The sequence below is a fragment of the Carassius auratus genome, unplaced genomic scaffold (assembly GCF_003368295.1).
Source record: "Carassius auratus strain Wakin unplaced genomic scaffold, ASM336829v1 scaf_tig00217318, whole genome shotgun sequence".
Taxonomy (NCBI): domain Eukaryota; kingdom Metazoa; phylum Chordata; class Actinopteri; order Cypriniformes; family Cyprinidae; genus Carassius; species Carassius auratus.
The window spans coordinates 12204-23785 of record NW_020528997.1 but is presented as its reverse complement, the minus strand read 5'-3'; the positions used below and the strand labels follow the sequence as shown (position 1 = coordinate 23785).

Genomic DNA, 11582 nt, shown 5'->3' with positions numbered 1-11582 from the left:
AAACACAATGCAGGAGCTCTTGTAAAATGATTACGAGCTAATGATTCGCAAACAGAACATGTTCTCTGTTCGTTATGAAATAACGATGTGTGTTCAACTTAAAGCACAAACCAATGTGATGTTCCTGTTTAAGTACACGCACAGTTTGGGTTAAAGGGTTCATTTCAATTCATTTTTATCAACAGTTAACAGGTTTAGCACAGCTTTACATCCCATACAGACTGAAAGATTGGTTTTCTTGTTAAGCTTTACTCTGGCATTAACTGATGAGTTAATGGTGCTAACTCTAGTTTGTATTTCATAAACGATCTGCTTGTATTAAGTCATCATGTGTCTCTCGTGAAGTCCCTCCCGGTCTGAGGAGCTATATAAGATGAATCAGAGAGGTGACTTGATTCAGGTCAGAGATGGATCTGCTGTGTTCAGACACTCAGATCAGCGGGGCTTGTAATGACACCGAGCACAGATTCGGATCAGCACAGGACTCACACTGGTGCTATGAGTGCAGGGGTTTGGGGAGTTACTGTCCGGAGAAACCAGTGTTCTGTCCCATCGGATTCTCCAAGTGCATGAGTACAACAACCATATTACAAATCGGTAAGTCCTCTACGATGGATTCAATTTGACTGATAGAGATGCTGCTATCATTTACGGAGCTGAAGTAACTTTTCACATGTTCCTAGATACACCTCACAACAGTGTGCAGTTGAAGATGTTCCTGTATCATTCATGTTTTAGGTGACACAGCTATAAAAATGAAGCAAAAGGAATGCATTGAAGACTGTCAAGACAGCTCGGTGAACTATGGGATATTAAAGACGCGTTTCTCCTGCTGCAGCACTCGTCTCTGTAACTACAGAGATGCTCCAGGTACTGTGCGGTCCTCTCTCCCAACACTCATTCAAATTGTGTGTCACGTAGTCAAGAACAAAATTATTATATTTGCCTTTAGCCTTCATACCTGCATGAAATTTGAAATCACCGTCAAAACAAACATAAGACTTATAGTTTTTAAACAAAAGTGCTTCATCCAGAGTAAATATGAAGATGTGTATCTTTATCGAAGCAGCATGACATGAACACGAGCACTGCTCTGGTGCTCGCGTCGGAGCCGTGGTGCAGTGTACAGAAGGGCTATCTGAGCATTAAATAACAAGACTGTTACACTTGAGCCACATACCAGGTGTTTCCTGGAGATTAGTGACTGTTACATACGCCTGTCTATGGGGAAAAAACTCTTTGCATTGCAGTTTTGCAATATATATTTATATATATATATATATATTTTATGTATTTGCCAATTTCCATTTGCACAATTTGATATGCAATGTAATTTATATTGCAATATCAGAAATGTGTTTAAAGGGGGGGTGAAATGCTATTTGATGCATACTGAGTTTTTTACACTGTTAAAGAGTTGGATTCCCATGCTAAACATGGACAAAGTTTCAAAAATTAAGTTGTACATTTGAAGGAGTATTTCTGTTCCAAAAATACTCCTTCCAGTTTGTCACAAGTTTGGGAAAGTTTTTTTCGAGTATGGCTCTGTGTGACGTTAGATGGAGCGGAATTTCCTTATATGGGTCCTGAGGCACTTCTGCCGGAAGAGCGCGCTCCTGTATAGCAGAGCACTGAGAGCACAACAGACTTCACTGATCAGAGCGAGAGCGGCGCCAAATGTCACAAAAGGAGTGTGTTTTTGGTTGCCAGGGCAAGACAACCCTGCACAGATTACCAAAAGAGAAACAGCATTAAGGGACCAGTGGATGGAGTTTATTTTTACAGAGCATCAACGGAGTTGTGCAAGTGTTTGTGTTTGTTCCCTGCATTTCGAAGATGCTTGTTTTACAAACAAGGCCCAGTTTGAGGACGGATTTGCGTATTGTTTATTTCTTAAGGATGATGTAATCCCAACGAAAAAGGGTCACGATCGTGTGTTGGAATCGCAGGCGGTGAGTAAAACTGCTTCATATATCTCTGCCTCCTTGTTAGTGCGTCCGCCTCCCATCAGAGACCCGGGTTCGAGCCCCGCTCGAAACGAGTCGTTGCTGCTGCTGCTCTCGTTCAGTTTCAGCCTCTGGATCTGATTCTGGATCATAAATAAACGCTGAATCTGACTGTTAGCCATGGTTTGTTTTGGATGGTTTTTTCCTCACGGTAATGTCTCAGTTTCCACATGCTCTCAACGCAAAAGCCTACTGGCGCTCGTGATTCTTTAGCTCCGCCCATACGTCACGCCTCTAGGCGCTCGTGTTTTTCCGGGAAAAATCGGTACAGACTATCTTTCTCTTATGAATATAATAAAACTAAAGACTTTTTGGAGTTATGAAGGATGCAGTACTACTCTATAGGTACTCAAGATTAACAGGATATTGAGTGAAAACCAGCATTTCACCCCCCCTTTAAAAATCATACCACTGTTATTGAAAAATAAATTATATCACAATATATGCTGATATTGAATTATTGTCCAGCTGTCAAAGCTCAGGATGTTTTACTGTGTTGTCCCCCTTATGTGGCATAACCAATGTGCTATATTCTATGTGAGATGAGTGATCTTCAGTACTGTTTAGGGCTGATAGAGTGGATATATGCACACTGGATTTATGAAAAGATATTTTGCCTGCACCTTCTTCGTGACAGAGTTTACAATGTTATTTTGTTTACTTGACTCTTGGTCCTGTAGATCCCAGGACTAACGCTCCCAATGGAAGGACATGCTACTCCTGCGATGGACAGAGCTGCTCAAACACCGTCAGCTGTTCAGGGACTGAAGACCGCTGCATTACAGCAACTGGTGAGGATCTGGATACACTCATCATCAACCCTTTGGTGCTGTTTGGACACTTTTTATTTATACTCAAAAACCGGTTAGCAGGTCATAAATGGATCATAACTACATGAACAGACTGACTAAACCTCTGTTTTCTCTCTTTTCTTCAGTGACTTACAGAGGCCCGCCAATGCTTTTCAAAGGCTGTGCCTCTAAATATATTTGTGGGGCCCTAAAATGTTCTTTTATTCACAACGTCTCATGTTGTGAGGGGGACCTATGTAACGGGGATAAGAGGGTCAATCAGGCGGTCACCCAGGGGTTCAGAAATAACGCTGATGAAAGTGTTAACCAAAGCGTCACCCAGAGCCTCCTCCAGAGCTTCATGTATCCAGGAGCTAAGAGTGTCACCAAGAGACTCACGTACAACGATGCTAAGAGAGTCACCCACAGCATTGTGAATAACCATGGTAAAAGAGTAGGGCCGAATGTCAGGTATAACAATGCTAAGAGCGTCAGTCAGAGCTTCCTGTTCCTCTGCTGTTCTCTGCTCTTCTACTTCCTGTGACTCTGAATCCAGCAGCTCCTCAGATTCTACGAGACACTGAATATACAGCTCATGCTTCTGCTGCGCTCTCTTGGTTGTATTCTTGTACTATCATTTTATAAAATGAAATCCTTCGCCTTGCTAATAAAGCTTGGCATGCTGGAAAGACGTCTACTACTGCAGTAAAAGATTATTACTTACAAAAATCAGGTAATCATGTTCAGAAGAGACATGCATGAAAATCATTTTGATTATTAAAAGCAGCAAAAATCAAATCTGTTTGGTTTTTCATGAGTTTGTATTAATATTTGCATTTCCACAATCAGTAACAGATGATAAAGTCAAAAAGAGAAAAAGAATCAGATGAGAGCAGTAATTTCACAAATGCTTTTGTCTAATTTATCCAATATCTTTTACGTGTGTAATGAGCATACATCAAGTGATGAGATTTCAATTTGATTCTTAAATTTAACTGATTTGATTCAATATCCATCAATCATAAAGACTTAAAAATGGCTGTAAAATATAACCCTCTCAAGTTGGTATGTTAAAATAATATTCTAAGTTAAAATTAACAATAGAGCCCAAACTATGAAATTCCATTGCTATTTATTTTCAAATAAAATTAAACATAAATTTATATTACGTGGCGTGATTTTTGATATTGCATACATTTCAACCTAAATCAAAATATGAAGATAACCCATACTTGGGATAATTGGGGCACTTTGGATCGCACACAAGGCCAGTTTAAAGAACACCCATAAACTGTGACTCTGAATAGCCTAGCAATCAAAATACAATACACTTTATCATTTTGATTTACCTTGACCCAGAAACACATTTTTACTTTTGAAAAGTCAGCGTTCTTATTATTTAAATAGAAGCATTTGACAACTATAACATCATTTAAGTGGCTGTCAATGCTTATAAAATTAAAACATCACGAATAATTAACAAGTTAAGTTAAATAAAAGCTTATATCATTTGGCATTATACTCAAACTCAACAGTTGATCTTCCTAACGAACATGAAACTGAATGCTTTTCCTGAGGTAAAAGTACATTATTTGATTGACATTTCGAGACGACATATCTATTCAGTTGCATTTTGTCTTTCAACATACCTTGTTCTGATGCTTATACTCGCTTGTTAAGTCTGACGTCACGTAGCAGCGCTTCCGTGTCCAAACGCTCTATCAGTTACCACGAGAAAACAACAAAAGGTGCTAATATAAACTCACAATGTGATACAATACTAGCGAAAAAGTTATAATCTTAACCTTTAACTCCATACCGAAGTCCCAGATAGCCAGACAATGAAAATATAAATATAAAAAAAAATATAAAAAAATTATTTGTGTTTGGGACGCTGTGAGCACGGAGACTGTAGTGTATACCGTAAGTTTGAAAGCGTTTAGCTTAAATTATTAATATGAATAAACAGTGCTCATAAACGGCTGCTGAGGTAGTATTCTCAAGTGAAGCGAGTTTAGGCTTGGACCCGGAAGCAGCGCTTCTTACGTCATCACTTAACAACCGAATAGTCTATATTTGTGTCATGCTGTAACGGTCATTAAAGAGGCAGAGATGAACGGGTCATTCGCGCAGCGCTGCCGTTAAACCGCCCGAGAGAACGGTTGAGGAAATTTGAATTTAAGCACCAAACTGGATTGAGTTTAAACTCGGAGCAAAGTAAATAACAGCGTGACATCTAAAGGAGCAGACTGGTAATAAATAAAATGTAACTTTCTTCAAATTTAATTAGCAGTTAATTGATGCAAATATTTTATGAAATAGGTCTTTACTTCCAAACACAAGACTAATTTAGTGTTTGAAAAAGACTCGGACTGTGTAAAAGTTTTGGTCCCATCACTCAGCTCTAAATATGGAGCTGCTTGAAAGTCGCTTCCCTTTTGCTATAATCTGCCAGTAAGGTCTGAGGATCAACCATACACTTAAATGTCTTAAACTGGTATGTTTTACACTGTTAGTGTGCATTAGTTTTGGTCCCCAGGGTCATTATGAATCTGTAAATTCATGTCATACTGAACAATATGATCTGAAGGCTCAGATTGAATGAACAGCCCAGCACAGACATACTAAGAAAGACTCTTTAATTTCATCTCCCCTGGAAAGGGAACATTTTGACATCTCATACAAAACAAAAAAAAATACAAGGATATGAACAGGACATTCATGATGACATCAGACATTCTTTGACACGCGTTTTTTTCTTTTCTTCTCACCATTAAACTAAAGAACAAACCCTCATGAGGAATAAATAAACCTGCAGGACACGTCGACACTAAAATGAGGGAGCACAGTCAGAAACCACATTAAAATACTACAGGACACACTCATACACTCATATTCAGACAGGAAATGGCTCAGTATCTTCAGCACCTTTAAAACGCACTGAACTTGGGCCACGCGAGGAGAGGTCACGGGAGGTCGCAGACGACACACGCTGGGTGTCAGGGGTCAAGTGCAGTCTTTTGATTGGCTGTCAATTACACCTGGACTGAGCGAGGCTTCCGATTGGCCGCTGAGCTTTCGTTACCACACCTGAGGAACGTCGAAGAGTGCCGGTGGCGTCGTTTCAGAAGCTGTGCGACAGAAAACAATCAAACAGTCAAGTTCAGAGGACGGAAGATACGCATCGTACATCAATGAAAACGCTCACCGTCTGACTTCCTCTTCTTGTGTCTGCGGCTCCTTTTACCTTGATTCTGATTGGCTGAGGACTCTTCAGGCTCCACCTCCTCCTGCACTGGACTCACAGAGGCTCCGCCCTCATCAGGCCTAGACAAACAGCAGCCAATCAGAGGAGTCATAACATGTGACAGAGTTAAAGGGGCGGGGCACTTACTGCAGTCTGGGCCAATCACAGGAACCAGCGACCTCAGCGTACGACTGCGAGCAGCTTCCTGTGACAAACAAAAATTAAACATTAAAGAAAATCAGGTTTGAAAAGACCGCAAGCACAATTACTGTGACCAGAGTTTTATTAAATTCTCAATTATAGAGATTTGTGTGGATGCTAATGCACTGACGGACATTTCTCCTTGTAGTTAGAACTGGAGTGTATGCTGATATTATAATTATGGTTTTGTTTGCGTAGACGGTAATATTAGTGTTGGTGTACTGTATAGATCGTGTCAGCTGATGAGGACACTTCTAGTTATCGTACGACGGTCGAGGATGGCTGTGAATGCACTCACTGACCGTCCGTCTTCATCTTCTTGACACTGCTGTAGTGTGTCCAGCTGCTGTCAGCATTGTGATTCTGCTCCTCCAGAGACGGACTGATGCTCCTCTTGACCGCCTGCAGCCTGAACACACACACACACACACACACGGGTTCGGTCACACTGCCTGACTCGTGCGGTCTCCGAGGGACTCTGGGACTCACCGGCTGGTGCCCGAGGTGCTGTAGGAAGCGTCCCAGCCGTCGTCGGTCCACCTCCTGCTGCTGTGTGTGCTCTTCTGTCTGGACTGCAGGTACTCGGCGTAGGTCTGGATGCGGTAGCTCTCGGCGTAGCGGCTGGTGTTCATGGCTGCAGACAGACAGCAGATGTTAGCGGATCATCGGCTCACACTGAAGCAGAGCAGCAGATCTGAGTCTCACCTATCTGAACCTGCTCCGTCTGACTGAGACACACGAACGCCGACGTGTCATCGATCCACGACACCTGGATGTTCCCTGAGACACAGACACAGATCAGCACACACGTGGCGAGAGGAGAGTGTGTGTGTGTGTGTGTGTGTGTGAGAGAGTGTGTTACCGAAGGCGCTGAAGAGCTGGTACAGGTCGCTGGTCTTCCACTCTTTAGGGAAGGTGACGTACAGGACGTGATCTCTCTTGGGCTGAACTGAACACACAGACAACATTTGAGAACTAACACTATACAATGCCTGAATGATACACTGTGTATACTGAGAGTAATAGAAGTGTGTGTGCGCGTGTGTGTGTCTCTTACGGTCAGGTCCACTCATGTTCAGGTAGGGAATGTCAATCACCCTCATCAGGAATAATCTAGAAGACACATGAACTCATGAGACACAGATTCAGACCCCGTGTGTGTGTGTGTGTGTGCAGTGCTCACTTGTTGTAGAAGGGTTCGAGGAGTTTGGAGCGAGCAGAGATGTGACTCTTTGGAGGCGAGAGAAAAGACCCTGAGGAGACAAACACAGAACTAAAATCACCCAGCTGACAGACGGAGTTGGTTTGGTTCATGAATTTCATTCCTCTTAGTTATTTATAAGACTTTAAAGATTCCTGTGGGGAAATACTGCTTCTGGAAGCAGATCTCACACACACACACTCACCCAGGTAGTTTGCCATGGAGATGAAGCACAGTCCAGTGATGAAGGCGTCATAACCGGCCTCATGAAGCTGCTCTGTGGAGGTGTCGTAACTCCGGAGGCCTTCGGGACACTCTGAACACACACACACACACACACACACACACACACACACACACACACACACACGTGTAAGAGGCCGGAGAGTGATGCGTGACATGAGTCTGAGTGTGTGTGTGTGTGTGTACCAGTGGTGGGGGATCTGAAGGGGTTCTCTCTCAGCTGTTTGTGCAGTTCAGCCAGTGATGTGTTGCTGATGATCTCCTGTCACACACACACACACACATAAAACACACAGCTCCAGATCACTACTGAACACACACACACACACACACACACACACACGAGACACACCTTGAAGGGCTGCGTGGATGCCATCAGCTTGGTGTCTAACAGCCTGAAACACAAGAGTGTGTGTGAGTCAGTGCACACACACGTGCAGAGACCTGCGTGGTCATGTGATCAGAGGTTACCTGGGAAACACAGACATGGCCACCTCCTTGAAGTCATCCAGCTCCTGTAACACACACACACACACACACACACACACACACACACACACACACAGCGCCCATGAGACGGAGACTCACACACTCCCACAATCCTCCAGTGCTTCGTGAGGTCACCTCAGGCAGCGGTCCACAGAACTGATGGATGGTGTGCATGACGTCCAGCAGCATGTTGTGACCCACCACCAGTTTACCCTGCGTCACACACACACACACACACGAGCAGGTCAGGGCGTGTGTGATAAGAGCGTGTGTGTGTGTGTGAAAGAGAGAGACTCACAGATTTGGAGATGGCTCTGATAACCCTGGAGAAGCCCACAGCATCATTCAGCTCCTCCTGTAACACAGTCAGTCAGTGATGACATCACTCACCAGAGATCATGTGACCACACACACACACACCTGCTCTCTCTGCTGCTTCTGCTGCTCCCTCCTCCTCCTCTCCTCTTCATCCACCTTACTGATCTGAATGAAGCGCTCCTTCTGACACACACACACACAGACGGACGGTCAGAGCCTGATGATGATGATAGTGTACACTAACAAGTGTGTGTTTGTACCTTCTCTGTCTCCAGCGTCTCCACGTGAAGACCTTTAGGATACCTGAAACACAGAACACACCAGACGGGTGAACACACAGCTCATAACACACACCAAACACACACACACACACACACACACACACACACACTGAAGAGACGGGTTTACTTGGAGTTGAGCGTCTGATAGATGAGCTTCCTCTGAAAGCTGAAACACACACGACATTGAGAGTGACACTCGGCTCAGATCGGTTACACACACAGTATTGTAATGAGGTCTGAGTAACAGGAGTGTGATTCTGACCCGGTGCAGGGCTCCAGATCCAGAGTCTGATCAGAGTTCTTCAGAAGAGCTTCAACCTTCTGCCTGCAACACATCATCATCATCACCACAGCTGCTGATCCATGAAGACCTCCCACAATGCTCCTCACTCACTACAGTATGAACTACGGCTCCAGTGTCACCATGAGTCTAAGGACAGCTCCACACATACACCGTCTACATGACACTGAGAGAGTTTCTGAAGATCCTCCCCCTGACAGGAGCGCTCACAAGTGTTGGGTTTCAGTGACCTGCTGTGTGTGTGTGTAAGAGTGAGTGTGTGAGGGTGAGAGTGAGAGAGTGTGTGAGGGTGAGAGTGTAAGAGTGAGTGTGTGGGACTCACTCCACCGTCCGGATGAACTCTCTCTGGTCTTCAGGGACCTTACAGGAACCCGTCCCTGAGGTGGGCGTGTATGAGATAGGCCCCGCCCCATTGATCTGGCCCCGCCTCTCCTCATACTGCTCCCTCAGCTGGGACTCCTCCTCCTGGGTCAGGTACGGGATCCCTATGGCAACCACAGCTGTCAATCAAACACACTGCACACTCCACCAGCCAATCACAGGACAGGAAGTCAAAGTCACTGACCGCTGCGGAAGACCTTGTTGAAGTCGAAGCCCTGACTGGCCAGGAAATCAATGCTGGAGCTCTGGAGGAAGAGGAGGAGGATGATGAATCAGAGGCAGACTCAGGAGCATCACTAGTGACACACACACGGTCTCTCACCTGACAGATGAACTTGATGTCTGGAGACGTGCGGCTGAAGGGCTTGGGGAAGATGTAGAAGTTGAAGGCTTTAGTGATGTACCTGTGAGACACGGACAGATCATCTTCACATCTGAACCTGGAGAAACTGATCAAAACATTAGATCAAACCAGAGAGAGCTGGGGAACGCTTTAGAAACACAACAATAGCACACAGATGAAGGACAGACACGGCTCTGATGCTCACGTGGACTGATTCTGGTCGTATCTGAAGGTGCAGACGCCAAACTGGAAGAGCAGGAAGTTCATGGAGTGCTGCAGGAAACCAGCAGAGCATTAACACGGACCACAGCGGATCTGATCGACATGGACACTAATGAGCCGGTTCGGTCTATCATCCAGAAACAGGTCTTCACTTTGACCAAAGTTAGTCTGTCATCTACACATACAGAAGTCTTGCCTCACAGCAATATAAACCCTGAACTGAAGCTCTTCCAGATCTTCAGAGGACTGATGATCAACAGATCCAGACGAGACTCTAAACCTGCTCGTCTGACTCCAGGTTCATCTCAGACGGTTCGGTTTGGGAAGTGTTTCACACTCTTACAGCAGGTGCAACGCCTCACTAATTACTGATCAATCTACAGAGGATCAGATCTACTCATAACACACTACATTTAGACTTTAGTCATGTTCTACCCGTCCACTGTGCGTAATCTAGAAGTTATGCTTTATTTGTGAATTGATATAATGATCTATTTTATTATATTCGAGACGTTTTCGCGTGTTTCTGTATGTGTGTGTGTGTGTGAGTGTCTCTGTACCTTCCTCAGTTTGGTGTATCTCTCCTCTGGTGTGTCCAGTCCATTGGTCAGAGCACTGACTGACGGCCCATCACTGATGCCTACAACACACACACGCTTTAACACACGATATCCCTCTCTCTCTCACACACACACACACACACACACACACACACCTGTGAATTCTCCGTCTATAGAGATGAAGTCCGCCTCCTGCACAGCGCTACACACCTCTGGAAGAACCTCTTTAAAATCTGCACGACACAGATTGACGCACATTAACACACGCTCTCTCACACACACGTCTCGCGCGCACACACCGCTAACACACACGCGTCGTCACTATAGCGCGCGCGCTCGCGGTGTGTGGGTCTGCGCGGGGTTTAAATGTGAGGTTTTTGGTTATTTTGATCGTCTTACTCTGTCTGGTGACCTCCATTCTGTGCAGCAGCGATTCACACACAAACACACACGGGAAGCTTTAACCCCCGCCGCCGGAAGCAGTCGGCCGCACTTCCGCTCGCTGTGTGTGATTGATCCTGCAGGGGGCGCTCTCAGTCTCAGTCCCGCTGGACACAGTGTAATTAGTTCCACATGTTAAATCAAATCATTCAAACATGAGATATAAAGTAAAATCCGCTCAAGCGATCCTTGTTAAATAATTACACAGAAACTGATTGGTTCGTCCTGCTCAGAGCAGATACAATTAACAGTTAACTTTAATTTATATTACATTAAATTACACAGTGTGTACATGTAAAATGTGTGAATTGCGTAAATTGAAAATAAACTGTATTGTTTGTAAAGTTTGTTGGACTACTTGAATTTAATGACAAGAAACATGACCTAAGCACCTCTCAGTAAACAAATAAGAGTCTTTGTGTGATTTTATAGATGTTTATACGTGTTTATACTTAAGCCAAAATGGCTTAAATTGTATTGAATTTATTGATATAAGCATTACATTTTTATGTCCTCAGTGCAAAGTAACCAACTTCCACAAGAAATATAAACCGTGA

The 11582-nt window shown here is 44.1% G+C and overlaps 2 protein-coding genes across 4 annotated transcripts; one reads left to right on the top strand and one right to left on the bottom strand.

The window, feature by feature from the left end:
* The first annotated feature begins 407 nt into the window (after nt 1–407).
* On the top strand, nt 408–3768 carry LOC113100635 (urokinase plasminogen activator surface receptor-like). The gene is made up of 4 exons (XM_026265261.1): nt 408–597; nt 739–870; nt 2687–2797; nt 2944–3768. Exons 1-4 carry the CDS (start codon nt 408–410, stop codon nt 3339–3341), a joined length of 831 nt encoding a protein of 276 aa, XP_026121046.1. The 3' UTR covers nt 3342–3768.
* Nucleotides 3769–5419: 1651 nt separating this feature from the next.
* LOC113100633 (poly(A)-specific ribonuclease PARN) lies at nt 5420–11110 on the bottom strand. Of its 3 annotated transcripts, none has more exons than XM_026265257.1 (26): nt 10984–11110; nt 10740–10817; nt 10585–10664; nt 10008–10075; nt 9782–9863; nt 9644–9704; nt 9401–9563; nt 9040–9102; nt 8905–8943; nt 8757–8799; nt 8599–8679; nt 8477–8533; nt 8314–8391; nt 8161–8204; nt 8042–8084; nt 7876–7951; nt 7652–7762; nt 7429–7498; nt 7303–7358; nt 7108–7194; nt 6951–7025; nt 6735–6879; nt 6548–6654; nt 6192–6249; nt 6006–6124; nt 5420–5928 (listed from the first exon to the last, which is right to left on the bottom strand). In XM_026265257.1, exons 1-26 carry the CDS (start codon nt 11000–11002, stop codon nt 5879–5881), a joined length of 1953 nt encoding a protein of 650 aa, XP_026121042.1. In that variant the 5' UTR covers nt 11003–11110; the 3' UTR covers nt 5420–5878. The 3 variants fall into 3 exon arrangements, with proteins under 3 accessions (XP_026121042.1, XP_026121044.1, XP_026121043.1); XM_026265259.1 differs by having other exon boundaries at nt 6045–6124; XM_026265258.1 differs by having other exon boundaries at nt 8599–8676.
* Between the last annotated feature and the right edge of the window lie 472 nt (nt 11111–11582).